This window comes from Lissotriton helveticus, chromosome 2_1 (assembly GCF_964261635.1).
Source record: "Lissotriton helveticus chromosome 2_1, aLisHel1.1, whole genome shotgun sequence".
NCBI lineage: Eukaryota > Metazoa > Chordata > Amphibia > Caudata > Salamandridae > Lissotriton > Lissotriton helveticus.
Window position 1 is genome coordinate 986,270,183 of NC_136059.1, and position 16,699 is coordinate 986,286,881.

At 47.2% G+C, this 16,699-nt stretch overlaps 1 protein-coding gene across 2 annotated transcripts in view; it reads left to right on the top strand.

The window, feature by feature from the left end:
- LOC144818377 (tight junction protein 2-like) overlaps positions 1 to 16,699 on the top strand; it is a 290,321-nt gene that overhangs the window by 201,524 nt on the left and 72,098 nt on the right. For both annotated transcript variants that reach the window (XM_078675737.1, XM_078675738.1), the window contains exon 5: positions 72 to 849. In XM_078675737.1, coding sequence (XP_078531863.1) covers positions 72 to 849 — 778 coding nt within the window. The remainder of the gene's footprint in view (positions 1 to 71; positions 850 to 16,699) is intronic.

Sequence of the window (16,699 nt, forward strand, 5' to 3'; positions counted from 1 at the left end):
TCACTGTAAAGGTCCAGGAAGAAACTGATGATGATTGTAATTTCAAATCTTTTGTTTCAATTTGAGAACAGGTAGTGAAGAGACCACGGAGAGTGCAGGTTCCTGTCATCAGGAAGCCGGTGCTAGCGGAGCCCGTTTTTGATATGATGGATGATGATGCGCAGTTTGACCACAGAAGTGCCTCCTACAGTGAGCGGAGCTGGGCAGGTGGGATTGCAGGACGGAGTCGGGATCCTAGTCCTGACAGAAACTACAGAAGAGAGCCAGAGAGGGGCCGCAACTATGATCACATTAGGGACGTGGGTTATGACCTAGCTGGAAACCGTGGCCGGAGCGTGGAGAGGGGACTGGATGGCAGCTACCCCAGGGATCATGCCAGAGGTCGCAGTCTCGACCGGGGTTTGGATTCGGATTACCCACGGGATCGTGCCCGTGGCAGGAGCGTGGAGAGAGGACTGGACCCTGATTATCCAAGTGATCGAGTCCGTGGCCGGAGTGTTGACAGAGAGTTGGATCATGACTACCCAAGAGATCATAGTCGGGGTCGTAGCATCGACAAAGAAGTGGAGCCAGTATATCGGCGGGATCGCAGCCGTGGACGGAGCATTGACCGGAATGAAATCTTTGAACGTAGCTATGCTGATGAATACAGCCCAGATCGAGGCTACAGTCGAAAACCTGGTCCAGATGCCAGATATGAAAAGCAGGTTCAGAGGAGTCGCGGCAAGGACCGAATTGATTCACGAAGCCCTTCACCTGACATTCGTCGCCAGTATGCCCCCACAACCCATCCAGAAGGGGATGAGAATACAGTCAGCGTTCTGCTGACAAAAAACAAATCTAATGAGGGTAAGTACATATGCATGACTATCTTTTTTACATTTGTCCTTGTCCTGCATACATAATGCTAAACTACATCTAGTTGACTGAAATGATTTTTTGTTGCCAAAATCAAATAATATACCTGTCAAATGGGTCGGGATTTCAACAACTTCCCGTAGATTCCCTATTTTTACAACTTACCTACCGAACCAAACTTCTTGACCCATCTCTAAAATGCCTGCTCCATGTGGCACATTTATTCAGTATGAGTATGTTCTGCAGGATTTGAATGCGTATGATCATTATTTTTACAAACTTGGTCCTGCGATCATTCAGCATTACCTGTAAATTCATAAGACACATTTTAGTATTTGCTGTCCTTGACAAGAATGTGAGATTCATGCCTCCGGCACTGGAAAGACACAAAGGTGCTGGGCCAGTTGAAATGTCAGAGTAGAAGTGGGAAACACTTTTTGCTACAAATTGAGAAGTTTTAAAAGAACAAGAAGTCTGGAGTGCCAAGGATGAATTTTGTAGAAACAGACATTTGTGGTTGGGCGAGTCCTGTCTATTGCTTGACTTGTTAAGTGCAATACCCCTACTGGGTTCCAAATGCTTGTTCCAAACAAAAAGAACATGTGTGGCCAGTCTGAAGGTCACCTTCAAATACACGTGGGTGTTGGGGAGCTGCAGATCGAATCCGCGGCATGGAAGACATTCTACCTATAGATGTATTGTCAGTAGTACTTGCTTGAAGATGGTTGGCAGAGTCTCATGCAAGCAGGCAAGTCTTCAAAATCACGACACTTCGTTCAGCAGACATTTTGTTTCAGAATGTTTATGTTCTATCTAGTTTTAGAATGCATGAGCTGTGAGAACCCTGCAGACCAAAGGTTTCTTAATGGCAGATAGGGAGGAACAATGGAATTCAGATCCTGGAGAACTGGTTTCTTACAGAATTAGAACATGCAACACCGGACAGGTTGTATTTGATTCTCTGATGTATAGGAAGCTAAATGAATAACCTGTAGGGTCTAGAGGTGTGATATTTTCATGATCATCCAAAATAGGTCTGGTTCCTTCGATAAGCATGGTTACAGAATGCTTATGTAAATTGTAATATTTTCGTATCACAGCAAATAGCCTATCACACAGGATTTATTTCATTTTGGCATGAGATAATAGGATTAAGTTACTTCATAGGTTTTGCTGATGTGCCTAGTTTTTGATATTTTCAGTAACTCTAGGAGTGAAAGAGCGACAAACCAAATGCGACTCGTAGGTTTACACCCTTTAAAATTTTGCATTTAGCTTTGTGGAGCCCTAACTAATTATGTGTAACCCAAGACTTGATGTCGGGTGCAGGAAGATGCCTAATTGAGGACGAATAGCCCATATGAGATTTGTAGCTTAGCAGGAGGTTTTCAGCTGAAAGTTAAAACTATAGTAAATAATCAGGGTTGTGTGCATGTTAAACATTAAGGAATGGATGGCTGATTATCTTTGTGTTCTCATTCTTATTGTGAAGTCCTTTGGTGTTTATAGAGCCTTTTGGTCTGTCTGTGGGGGATTTAGATGTTCACCAAATTCTTTTATATTTCACTGTATTTCTTTTTGCAGTGTAGTAAATCTTTATGAAAATATTTGTTTTTGAAGTGATTCATGTTGACTTCTCTCACCTGGTGAATAATCCTATATCCTGTACGGGATGGTTTGAACCTTATAGTAGAGGTTAAGATATTGCCCTTGTAAAATGTTGGAGATTTTGGGGTTCAGGGCTAATTTTGCTCCTCTTTAACCCCTTGGGCGTGGCCGCGATTCTGCGTCTGTGCGGCCGTTTCGAAGAGTGGGCGGGTTCATGACGGCCCCCAGCTGTCATCAGCACACAAGCACTGTGATGCATGACGGATGGGGGCCGTCATCAGCACGCAAGGGGTTAAGAAGGGTAAGAAATTCGGGCTTCCAGTTTCTAGAGGTCGCTAAATTTGGGGTTACTTATTGTTGGATCTGCAGGTTTCCTTCAGTGGATGTAGGTTTAGAATCTGGAAGGGCATTAGGCGATGACCTGGCCAGAAGGGTAGACAAACTAAAATGTTTCTAAGGGAGAAACTTGTAACTATGGTTGCATTGACAGAGTGGCAGTTTTCGTGAGCTGGGGCTTTGCTACATCCAGTGAAGTTTACATTGCTTAAGTGTTGAAGAAATGCATTCACATTTGGACAGTCCCTTTTTTCCACCCAAAATGTCAAATTCACAAGAAAGTAGTCTTTCTCTTGCAAATAGTAGGCTCGCAACGGCCCCATTGATCTGTCCCTGTTGCGGGCAGTAGTCCCAGCCACACAATTGGTGCAGAGCATTTATCTACACAAGTGGGGTAACGCTGGATGGTAGGAAACTTGTGGATTCCTGCGGATTCCGGATGTTTCTATCACAGAAATATGATAAAAATGTATGATTTCAGGCAAAGTTTGAGGTTTGCAGAGCATTGTGGCTCGACCCTGGAGTGGATCACCTCCTTCCTCACCGGAAGGACACAGAGAGTCCGCCTCCCCCCGTTCAGATCCGAGGCCACCGAAGTCATCTGCGGCGTTCCTCAAGGCTCCTCGCTCAGCCCAACTCTCTTCAACGTCTACATGAGCCCCCTCGCAGCCATCGCACGCCAGCACAACCTGAACATCATCTCCTACGCCGACGACACCCAGCTGATCCTCTCCCTCACTAACGACCCCGCCACCGCCAGAGCCAACCTGCACGAAGGGATGACAGAAGTAGCCAAATGGATGTCGAACAGCCGCCTGAAACTGAACTCAGACAAGACGGAAGTCCTCATCCTGGGATCCTCACCCTCCGCCTGGGACGACTCCTGGTGGCCCCCCGCCCTGGGCAGCGCACCCAAACCAACTGACCACGCACGCAACCTGGGCTTCATCCTGGACTCCTCCCTCTCCATGACCAGACAAGTCAACGCCGTCTCCTCGTCGTGCTTCCACATCCTGCGAATTCTACGCAAGATCTTCCGATGGATCCCCACCGAGACCAGGAAGACGGTCACCCAGGCCCTCGTTACCAGCCGTCTGGACTACGGCAACTCCCTCTACGCTGGAACCACCGCCAAACTCCAGAAGAGACTCCAGCGGATCCAGAACACCTCAGCACGACTCATCCTGGACATCCCCCGCCGAAGCCACATCTCCGGACACCTGAGAGACCTGCACTGGCTCCCGGTCAACAAGAGAATCACCTTCCGGCTCCTCACCCACGCACACAAAGCCCTACACAACCAAGGACCAGGATACCTCAACAGCCGCCTCAACTTCTACGCTCCCACGCGCCAGCTTCGATCGACCAGCCACTCCCTCGCCGCCGTCCCCCGCATCCGAAGAGCCACCACAGGAGGAAGGTCCTTCTCCTACCTGGCCGCCAAGACTTGGAACTCCCTTCCGACCCACCTCCGCCTGACCCAGGACCACCTCGCCTTCAGGAAGCAGCTCAAGACCTGGCTATTCGAGCAGTAGCGGACCCCCCCCCCCCAGCGCCTTGAGACCCTCCGGGTGAGTAGTGCGCTATACAAATGCTCTGATTGATTGATTGATTGACCCATGCAAGGCACACCAACATGGGTTTTTCGAAAACGTCTGTTTGTAGGTTTGCATGGGAGGCACCAAAACACCCCCCCAAATACTGCAACGATCCACATTGCATATCTCTCAATGTAGTGGTTTAGGGCCTTTTTGTGTTGTGGTTTGTGGCCCAACCACACAAGTGGTGTGCAGTTCTTATTGAGGGGCAAGTTTGAGGTATGCAGGGGATTCTGAGTAAAACATCCCAGTGATAGCCACGCAAATCACCCTACCTTGAATTCGCCTGGTGTCTAGTTTTAAAAAATGTGCAAGTTTGCTAGGTTTCCATAGGTGCCGACTTAGCTAGGGCCCAAAATCCACAGCTACCCACTTTGCAAAAAAAGGTCAGTTTTGAGGCGAAAAATGTGATATATTGGGATATATCCATGTTGCATTTTGGGCCGTTTCCATTTGCGGACATTAGACCTAACCATGCAAGTGAGGTAACATTTTTATCGGGAGACTTGAGGGACTGTGGATCTATGCAGATTTCAGAACTTTCCATCGCAGAAATGTGATTAAAAGGGTTTTTTTGAGGGGGGGTCAAAATATTAGATATGAAAGGGGTACTGGGTAAAACAAAAAATTCGGTTAGATTCACGCAAGTCACCCACCCTGAATTCTCCCAGGTGTCTAGTTTTAAAACATGTGCAGGTTTGCCAGGTTTCCCTGGGTGGCAGCTAAGCTGGGTACTAAAATCCACAACTGTCCACTCTGCAAAAAAAGTGTCCATTTTGAGTGGAAAAATGTGATGTATCCATGTTGCGTTTCGGACTGTTTCCTGTTGCAGGCACCGAGCCAATCCATGCAATTGAAATACCATTTTTATCTGGAGTTATGTGGGAGCATAGAATAGTAGAACATTTATTATTACCAATTGGATTTCACTGCATTTGTGCCTTCCAAATTTAAGCCAGTGTGTAATTAAGAAGACATTTTGAAAAATACTCTCTAGATCATGGGCACTCACAAACATTCTCTCGGGGGCCAAATTTACAGTGTGGTTTGTGGCCGAGGGCCGCACCGGTGGGGGCGGAGTCATGGGGGAGGGGGCGGGGCTCGAGCAACAAAAAAAACTGGTACCATGAGGTTGATCACTGGTCCCTGCAGCGGACGCCTTCGTCCACTGAGCCACCAGACCCGACATACACACATCTCTCTATCTCTCTCGTTCTTTTTCAGTCTCTCTCTCTCTCGCTCTGTGTCCCTCCCTCTCTCCCTTCCTCTCTCTCTCCCTCTTCCTCCCTCTCTCTACCTCTCTCTCCCACTCTGTCTCCCTCTGTCTCACTCACTCTGACTGTCTCACACCCTCTCACTCCCGCTCTCCCTCTCCCACTCACTCTGACTGTCTCACTCTCTCTCTGTCTCACTCTCTTTCCGTTTCCGTCTCCCTGTTACCCTCTCCCTCTCCTCACTCTGTTTCCCTCTCCTCACTCTGTTTCCCTCTCCTCACTCTGTTTCCCTCTCCTCACTCTGTTTCCCTCTCCTCACTCTGTTTCCCTCTCCTCACTCTGTTTCCCTCTCCTCACTCTGTTTCCCTCTCCTCACTCTGTTTCCCTCTCCTCACTCTGTTTCCCTCTCCTCACTCTGTTTCCCTCTCCTCACTCTGTCTCCCTCTCCCTCCTTCCCTCTGTCTCCCTCTCCCTCCTTCCCTCTGTCTCCCTCTCCCTCCTTCCCTCTGTCTCCCTCTCCCTCCTTCCCTCTGTCTCCCTCTCCCTCCTTCCCTCTGTCTCCCTCTCCCTCCTTCCCTCTGTCTCCCTCTCCCTCCTTCCCTCTGTCTCCCTCTCCCTCCTTCCCTCTGTCTCCCTCTCCCTCCTTCCCTCTGTCTCCCTCTCCCTCCTTCCCTCTGTCTCTGTCTCCCTCCCTCTCCTTCCCCCTCGCTCACAGGTCTCCCTCGCTCACAGGTCTCCCTCGCTCTGAGGTCTCCCTCGCTCTGAGGTCTCCCTCGCTCTGAGGTCTCCCTCGCTCTGAGGTATGAGCACATCAGGATCTGTAGGATTACGATAGTTGTGGACAGCTTGTATCAATAATGCATATGCTGTGACATGGCATGCACATATCTGTGCAATACATGTGATTCGCTCAGTGCCTCTGTCTTCCTCACTCGCTCTCCCTCTGTCTCTCTCCCCCTCTTCCTCCCTCCCTCTACCTCTGTCACCCTCTTCACCTCATCCTGCCTGTGTGTGCCTGGGCTGAGACAGCTTCCGGGCACACACACACACACACACACACACACACACAGCCGCACCGAGCAATTGACAGGTCTTTAAAAGACCATTCCCATGTTAATGAGGCTTTGTTCACCTCGTAGGCCCCTGCAACTCCACGGAATCGCCCGGCCCCAGCCCCCACAGAGCAGCAGTCTCTTGACTGGTGCTGCCGCAGGGGTTTTTGCTGACACTCTTAAAAAAAAATATATATATATACATTAAAATACGGGTACGATGTTTTGACGGTCCGCAGGCCGCCAAGGAAGGCTTGCCGGGCCGCCAGCGGCCCGCGGGCCGTACTATGAGTACCCCTGCTCAAGATCATATTCTAGTAGGGGTGCCCACAAATTCAGAGATGTACAAATAACCACTGCTGCTCAGCGCAACATCTTGTGCCCATTCCAGAAATACATATGTTTCCTTGATACCCATGTTTCACTCTACATGATTTACCAAATTAATTTTTTATAACTCATTACATAAGAAAAAACCATTGTGCAGCTTAGTTGTTGACTCTGGGTACTTGGGGTCCATAGAGAGCCGCCAAAGCTTGTATATCCCCTAAACTAAAAGGATCTAGCGGACGTAATGATATATTGCTTTTGTAAATTTGACTTTGTGATAAAAAGTTACAGATGAAAATGTTGCATATGGCCACTTTCCTACTCGATTGCAACATTTCTTTATTGTAATACTATTTTTCTTTGAGAAAACTTCAAGAGAGCTAAACGTATGATCCCTTGCTGAACTTGTAATTTAGTCTGTTTAAGAAATCGATTGCTCACCCCAATCCCCCCCCCCATCATGCATGATGAGTTTCATACTGGTTTCCACGACAACCTGGAAGTAGGTTGAGAGCTCAACAAATGGGCTACCTTTTAAAAAAAAAAAGCAAAACATTTGGTATTTTTATTCAGCTCTTTATGTCCCTGAAAGCTGGGGAGGTGGTGACTTTAGCACAGCAAACCATTAATGCCATATTTAGGGAGGAAAACAGACATTTTCATTCAGAGGACTTTTTTCCTATTTACCCCAAAAACTGAAAATATAGCTATTGTTTGCCTTTTTTCTCAGTCTCGTCCAGTGGAAGCCACAAACTCTGGATACTTTTAGAATCCCCAGGATGTTGATAAAAGGATGCAAATTTAGTGTGGATAACTTAAGTTGAATAAAAGCTATGGAGACATAAGCGCAAACTACTCCAAATATCCTAAAACGTTCTCAGCACTGTGGGAGAAAAGGTCCAGCAGTTAAGAAGTTAATTACCATCTTGGAGGAACATTTAAACTAACACAATGCAGAAACGAGCACTCGAGACATAAACAATAAAAGAATATCCCGTAGAAAGGCCCTTAGCGCGTTCTCATTAGTATGGAGAAGTGTGGCTCACTGGTTAGAGGAGGCAGACCTGGAAGCTGAGGTCATCCCGGGACCAGGGTTCAATTCCCGGCTCGGCGGGGTCTTGAGTCCTAAAATGTTCATGGACTCGACAATTCTCGCTCCGGTGCCTACTCGATTCACAGGTTCACACTCTGCGACTCTGGGCAATAGCTTGCTTAATCTCCACAACGGCCCCTCGCGGCGGGATGCCTGGCTTTCACCTTGCGGATACCCTGCTGGGGTTATCTCACAGGGGAATACCAGGACGGGTTCCCTAAGCAAGCGCTTAGAAACCACTTGGTGATTTGCGCTATATAAATTCCTGTACATTTACATTTACATGATGATTTTTTTTAATGATTGTGTTGAGCCTAAATGGAAGTTAGTTGAAAGCAGTAAATAACTGGGCCTCCACCGTCCAGGTATATTTAAATACCATAATATGTTACTTAGTCTAAAATTTCGTCTATGCCTTTGCATTATAAAGACTACAAATCTGAGGGAAAATGGCAAACATACAATGTCTGTTGCACGTGGAAACAATTGCAACACTTGAAAAATGGTGTAATGTAACGTCACATTTGTATAGCGCTACTACCACTCCATGGAGCATCTTGGCGCTTACCTTTTTTTAAGAAGAGCAGTTCCCAAATTAATTTTTGCAACTCCTTTCTCAATTAACTCAATTAGCTTTAACTTGAGGTAGCCCCATGGTAGTTAGGGACGCTAGCATGCTGTTGAGACCACTTTCCTGTAGGCGTTTCCCTTCTTTAATAGAGGAGATGAGGGCTAACGACCAGTGTTGGCTGCTACCAAAGCTAAATGGTGTGGCAGCGCAGGGGAGAGGGATAATATATGAAAAAGATTACTTACTGCTGGTGTCAGTGTCCAGCTTCTCCCAGGATCGTGCGTACCGCAAAGGCTCCCTGGCTTCTCATCCAATCCAGACGCTGCTCTTATGATATTATCCAGCATGAGAGAAGCTCTGCGATCGGTCTGAGTGGGCTCGACTACCCACGCTCGGAGACAGGAAGCCTGTGCCTCCTCTCCCACCTGGCTTTGCAGCACTGGTGGGTTGGGGAAATGTAAGTACTCATGTCGGTTCGGACATCCTAAGACCGCCGGCCAAACCGGCATGCACACTTACAGTGCGCAACTCTCGTCCTCCCTGCTGCCGTCATAGACGATGCCTCAGCCCCGCCCTAGACTTGAGCACTTGGCTCAGCCACGGAAAAATAAAATGATGATAAATGGGTTTATTATCATTTTATATTTATCTCCTGGTTCTGACCAGTAGGGCGACGCACCTCCACTATAACAGAGGAGCCGAGCCGCCCCTGCTAACGGCCAAAGTTGGCAACTTTAGAACTGTGGAAATAGGTTGGAGTGCCAGTGTCAGCTCACTGTCATGTGATTGTGGACACATCTTGTGGGCATACTTGTACCCCCAAAAAAAATCTGACCTTTTGTTATGTATTTTGTTAAAGCACCCTAATAGACTTAGGCCAAGTTCGCGCTGTATAAAATTAAGAAAAAACAAAAACATTAAGGTGTTCTCAAAGAGAAGTGGCGCAGTACACCTGTGTGTCTTTTCCTTTATTTCATATCTCATTTTCCTTTATTACATTTAATATGTAAATATATGCTTTCACTTTGTTTAGCAGCTTTCTCTCTGGTAGTGCTCAGACAAATAAACAACAGGCCAGTGCTGCTGTTCACCAGGAGTTTTAGAAAAGAGGCTGCCCAAAAACCTTTTGGTATAAAATTATTTAAATCTACAAATTACGTTAAACTTTCCAAGTATCAACATATGAAAAAGAACACCATCAGTAGACTTCACGTATTGTTCTATTCTGAAAGAAAAGAGGGGCTCTGTCCTCCAGTGAGAACCAATAGCTAAGTGCAATAATGTATATAGTACTTTCAAACTATGGAATATTAATGCTTTGACTGTATGCTTGGGTCCCAGCCCTCTGAGTACCACAATAGTACAGTACAAACAGTGGGGGCTAATAGGGAATTGGGGGACTGGGGGGTAGATGAATACAAGGGTGGGGTGGGTTGAAAATATATATTTTTTAAAACCGTGCTTACCTTTGCCGCATCGCTCCTCCGCTTCTCTGCTGTTTCTGCTCTTCCCGATTGCAGTCCTGAAGGAGCTCCTGGGCACACAGGCTTCTCTGAGCCAATCACAACGCTGCAATGTGACGTAGTGATTGGTATGAGCACCGTGGATCAGCACTAAGATCAGGACAGGGAGGCTGTGCATATTTCTAGTCATGTACACTTTAGTGTGCATAGTCCAATCCTCCTACCACCCTGAGCCACCAGCCCGCCCTAACCCATCCCGCAGAAACTGAAAAGAAATCGATAACCTTGTTATTATCGTTTTATTTTACCTCGTTTCACTGCACTAAAAGCAGTGGGGCGGAGAAGCCGCAACGGAGTACAAATAAGTTCCTATGGTTCTTGTTGATGGTGTTTCGACCCATGGAAAATGAAGGGTCATCAGGACAAAAAAAAAATGTTGAAGCAAGAGCAATGGTTCGGGCAAAATACTGCAAATTGGACAATTAAGAAGGCTGAAAAAATTAATGCCGATTTTAAAAATGGAAATGCTTGTAAAATTTAGGTGCCCTACTGCAGTTTACTAGCTCACCTTGAATTCATGAGTGCCGGCGTCCCGGAGCCATAACTTCAGAAAAGGCACCAGGACTTTGATTTGCGGACTAGGGTTTCTGGTTTCACATTGTGCAATACAGTCGCTAGATGGGCAACTCTGTCCCTCACATATTTCACATCAAAAGTTAATGCATTGTCTTTAATTCTTGGCGCATGAGGTTAGAGCGTAGGTGGAAGACAGGAGGCACACAAAGACTCTTTGTTTTGGGCTCCAGATTTCAACAGTACCTCGGGCTGAGCCAGGTTCAAGCCTTCTGTGGCTCACCCACTTCTATCACATAATGGCAGTTAAGGGTATAATGGCATAGGAAGGATATTATTTTCCCTAATATAGTTCCACAACTCATTGTCCACACCCTGAGCATGCTGTGCTTCCCTTGTACCCATCTTACACCACCTCCGACCCTCACTCAGCGCAATGCCGCTCTCAGATCATCATTTTTGGGCCCTTTGAAAATGTTTGTGAGTAGCCATGTTTTCAGCACAGCCATGTTATAAACTGCAAATCCAATTGCATTTATACACATCCTGGTAAGTGTTTGTACTTCAAACTATTTTACTCAGTATTAGACCTAAACTAACGTTTGAAGTCCTGGGAGTGTGTGTGTACTATCATAGCCTATTTAGTTTAGAACATTTATATATTGCCTTTAGGGCTAGGCAATTTTTAGGCTCTGGCTTGCATGTTGCCTTGAAGCTCAAGCTGTGATTGTTCAATAAACTAAAATAGCTGAGATTGGAACAGAGATCAAATTTCAATCTTGTTTTCTGTGTGCCACAGTTTAGAGGCAAACTTGCGCCTTACACTCGCATCAAAACCAAAAATCCTATGGGCTCCATGCGAGTTAGTTTTAAAGAAACCGGCATGTGGAAATTTGCCTGAAGGAAGATGGTGTTTGGAGTTGTACATTTAGATGTTTTAGAAGCAGCAGCGTAGAAGATAAGTTTTGCTTTTGATGCATTTATCTGCAGTCAGCTCTGCTTCCTTCAGTCTTTTGCAGAAAAACATCCGACCAGGCTGTGCTGATTAGAATCGTGTATTTTTTCCAGGTCTGGCTTGACAGCAAAGCTGTCTGCTAAAACGTATTACATTTTTTTTCAATATACAAAGTAGGCTTTGGTCCACTCGGAGGAGTATTAATCTCTGTCCTCTTCTCTCACATGATGCTGTTTGCTGATTGTTGTTCGATCCTGTCACTCCACTAGTTGCTGCGATATAAATTATAGAAGACTATTTTATATCTGAAAAAATGCATTCAAACACTGCACATTCAATTCTTTTTATCATAGGTGCATTGCATAAGAAAGCGATCTTTGTTTCGGCAAGACCTGGTGTTACAAATTGAACATTTATTTTTAGTTAATTAAAACCATTACATGTATAAAAAGAGCAACAAAAAAAACATAATTACAAGTCTTATTAGTATTGGCTTTAAAAGAGGATCTGTTGTGATATGTTGAAAATTCTCTATTCCGGGCATGTCCATATGTGGCAGTCTCTTACTTCTCCATGAAGGTGTTGAGAGCAAAGCTTCAGCAATTTTGTGAAGAATACAATGGTTCCTTATGTGCGGTTTTGGGCTAAGTAAAGACATTCTTATGGTTGTTTATCAGGTCAATTCTAGGAGACTTTGTATCCACATTATTTCCATTTATGTTCCCTGAGCAGAGATCCACATGGAGGTAAGTGCTCAGTCATTTGTTTTCAAACACTTTTTACAGATCCAGTGCTCAAAATAGTTTTTGCCAGGTTCAGTGATTCAGTAACTGCTTCTCTGCCGATTTCGTGCGGCTAAATGATTTACTTGTGGTGATTTGCCATGAATGTGCACGTTGGCCAAAACATTTTTAACCTCTAGCTAACACCGCTTCATATCGCCTTGTTTAAAAAATGTATAATCATTATCTAAGAGTGGGGTAGCTCGGAGGTCTCTTGCGTGTAGTCTATCGACTCTTCCATGTAGCGTTGGTACAACGAGACTGTGCTGGCAGTGCTGGTTTCTAGCCTGATGAGATGATCCTGGGTGTCGGGCTGTGCAGCTTTGAACTGGTGGCACAGCTTCAGGAACATCATCGGGTTTTGCTGGATTAAACTGAACTCAAGGTCCACTTGGGTCTGTGAAGACTGCTTTGAGAACCTGAAGGTTGTTTTATATGCTGCTGCTGTAAGCGAGTCGAGGAGTTCTACCAGTGTACCAGACATGATTTCGCTCATGTAGGTGTCAGTAGATATCACTTTGCACTCACGATTTGTTGTAGGGGGCATTAGGTGGGCCTCACAGTGATCTCCACTGTCATAAATGTGATTATTGAAGCACCTACTTTTTAGGTGCTCATGTAATTGCTGCATTGGAAATCATACAAAAGACCATTTTGTCTGAAAAAAAAATATATATATTCAAACACTGTACATTCAAGTCTTTATCTCATGCATGCATTGAAGAAGAAGGCAATCTTTGTTTCAGCAAGACCTAGTTTTACACATTCTTTATACTATATCTAGAGTGGGCTTTGGCTCCTCCCAGAGATGTGTTGCTCTTTCACCTCATGCTGTTGGGTGCTTGGTGCGAGACTTGACCTCATATGGAGTACTTGCATTGCAACGCATGATGGTCTGCTTTAAATTGGAAAAATATACGCCATCATCAAACATTCATTTCTTTGTCTAAGACATGCATTCTATAGGAAAAACAAATATTTGTTTCATAGGAAATCATTTCTTTTTTGCATTTAGGTCATGTCTTAGACAGCACATGCTCTGTATCTTGCAAGACATTTTGTTTACAAAAAAGGGTCTTTGAGCCCTCCCATTACCTGCCATTCGTTTGCTTGATTGGTCCATCTTATTTGCTGGCACCAGTTCGGTCAGCGTGTGCTTGCTTCACTTTGGCTTCACTTTCTATATGTGTTTCCTCTTTGCCTGGAACATATGGACCAAGTACGTCTTCCTGTTTTTTGGGAGTAGCTTTCCACTGCTTCAGCTTGCTTTCTTTCTCTTCCTATTTTTTTCTCCTACTTGCAGCATTTTGTAAGAATGTTTGTGTTTTTAAGTTGTCTTGCTCTTGGTTTTACTCCACGCTGTTGCTTTCACCACTCGTTTCCTGTGTTTATTCTTTTACTTTTTATCCTCTCCCCTTCTACTGTGCAGTGCAGCATAACACCAACAGGCCGCATTTAGGTAGTGCCATTTTAACAATGATTTCAAAATAAATGATTGGATCGGCGTTATCGCTATTTAGTAATCACTCATTAGGTCTCGCACCTGCTGTCGCAGAGCGAGGCCTATTGTCGGCGGTTCTGCTTACAAGGACTAACAAGAGGAGACAAGAGACTGGCACGCGCAGCCTGCCTTAATCGAATCAGGTCGTGCGCGCGTTCACCATCTCCTGTCTCTCTTGAAAGCCTCCCAACACACACAGCCACACCCCCCTGCTTTCGCACACGCACGCGCACACACAGAGACGCACACACGAGCGCACCTACACACACACACACGCGAGTGCACACATACAAAGACCCACACCACACCTCCCCCCGCCGCCTTCGCCCCCACACACACACTCGAGCGCACACATACAGAGACCCCCCCAGCCACCCCTAGTACAACTAACCCCACTCACCGCATCGGCGCCACCCTGGACTTCTGCTGCCTCCGCAGGGCTCTCCCTTGGGCATGGGAGCTCCCCGTCACCACTGCTCCTCTGTGGGCCAGCCACTCTGTCGGTGCGGGCTTCTCGCAGAAGACGGAAGTCCCGCCCCACGACAGGTTTCGGTTTCTGCTGCCGGACTCGTGAAGGCAGAAAAACGTTGATTTGTTTCGTTACAAGATCTGCATACTTGTGTGAAGGTTAGCTGCTTTTTGTGTTTGTTTGTAGATGTTTCACAGAAAAGTGTTACTATTTTAAAGTTTTGCTGGCACACCAAAATGAAAAATAATAATAAAAATAAACAAATTGGCATGGGTGTATTATTAGTGTTAGGATACTGCGACAGCGGCTGATGCACAGACCTAGTTCGGCCGGCCGATGGTGCCAGAGACCGTGCTATGTTGCTGATTCCGGTGCAGAGAGAGAAGACTACAGCTCCCAGCCGCCCCCAGGAAGTGAGGCAGGTCTGGAGGACCAGCAGGCCTTTTCCGCCAGGGCCGGGGATGGGAGGCATCAGGGGGATGTAGTAGGACTGAAGGCCGGAGAGTACCGGGCAAAGTAGTGGGCTGCAAGCCGGCAAGAACCCGAGGCTGAGAAGGAAGCACGCGGGGAGCAGGAGTAGAGTCTGGACCAGGGAGGAGCCCTGCACTGGGAGAGCAGAGCCTGGCGGAGCCCCAAGCGTAGCCTGGGAGGGATACATCAGATCCCAGGAGTGCAGGCAGAGCCCGGGGGGCAGAGGGTGAGTCCAGAGCACAGCCTGTACAGAGGAGGACCGGGTTTAAGGGGCAGTAAGGGGACTGGCGGAGGAGTGGGTGGCCGAGGCTAGGGTCGGGTGGAGACATCACGGTGATAGTCGGGTCCAGCTGAGGAAGGAGGGGTGAGGCTGGCGGAGGAGAGGTGCGGCTGCCAGAAGTGACTGCACAGGGAACTGTCCAGGGTCAGCGCCGGGCCCTAGCAGGACCAGAGCCCGGCGTGTGGAGAGCTAGACCTGTTTTCTGCAGAGCTGTGCCTGACTCTGTGAAGGGAGGCCCTGGTATTGGAAGAGAGGGTGTCTTGGATTGAGAGACCGGCCTGGCAGTGGGGGAGCCGGGCTCAGTAGTGGGGGCGGAGAGGCCTGGGGTTTGCAGGGCCTGGTGCTGGGAGAGCAGAGACTAGGGGAATCACTGTGGTAGTGAGAGGGAGCTGGTAAGTATCAAGGCCTGGTGTTGGGTGGACAGGGCCTAGTACTGATCGAGTGCCCCCCGTACAGCCTGGGAGCTGGTGGGAGCTAGAATCTGATGCTTGGCACGTGGGCAGGCCAGAACAGGACGAAGCTGTCCGGAGCACCAACCAAACCACAGTGGAGTCTGCATCGTGCACACGCCACTGGTCCAAGTCTGTAAAGGGCTCGGTAAAGGGGTGCCAGAACAGTGCTTGTTCGGGCGACAGAAGTGAGTGGGAGGTGCACAGCTAAAAGGATTAGGTTGTCACGAAACTAGTAATTGAGAGACCACTTTAGAACCCAGGGATCATTGGTGCCCTGCTGCCAGTCAGAGGGGTGCTCAAATGTTGCCCACAAGGATAAGGACATCATTATCGACTGCCCAGAGGGCCCAGGGCAGAGGTAGCTGGCCCAAGGTCCATTGAGTCCAAGTAAACCCATGATTCTGGCTTCCAGGTTGAGGTGGGTAGAGATTTGTAGACTATTTCAGTGTAAACCCCTCAGCGAAGGCCCACCCTGATCTTAGATGGAACCAGGCCTGCGCCCCACCACTCCCCCGCCCTGCCAGCTACTGCTGCTGTTGACCGGGGTGCTGCTGGGGGCCAGCAGTGCACACCCCGGCATTCGAGTGCTCCTGAGTAACGGGCAGGGCCCTGAGAGCCCCCAGGGGCACAGGGTCCCCCAAGCGGCTGAGGACCAGTGGAGGCGAGGAGTGAACTTCATGGATATGATTGACAACCTGCGGGGCAAATCTGGACAGGGCTATTACGTGGAGATGACCGTTGGGACTCCGCCACAGAAGGTGAGTTTATCAGCTGCCATTGGTCCCATCCGGAGAACCCCTTCTATATGCCCCTTCAATGTGTCACTGTTACACATTTCCTCAGGTATCAGAGCGCTTTAAATCAGCATGCTTATAACAAGCAAGAGTAGCACTCTATATTACTGGCAACTTTGCTTAGCATTAGCAACAGCTAACCATTCACAAACCATGTTTATATACCAATTGCAAATTAAAAAAAAAAAATTAATGCAAAGCATTGTCATTTTCAATGCCAGTAACTCAAACTTTAATGCTGCGAGACCTATTGCATTGTAAATGCTTGTTTAGTTTGTTCTTGAATGCTTTTTTGATAT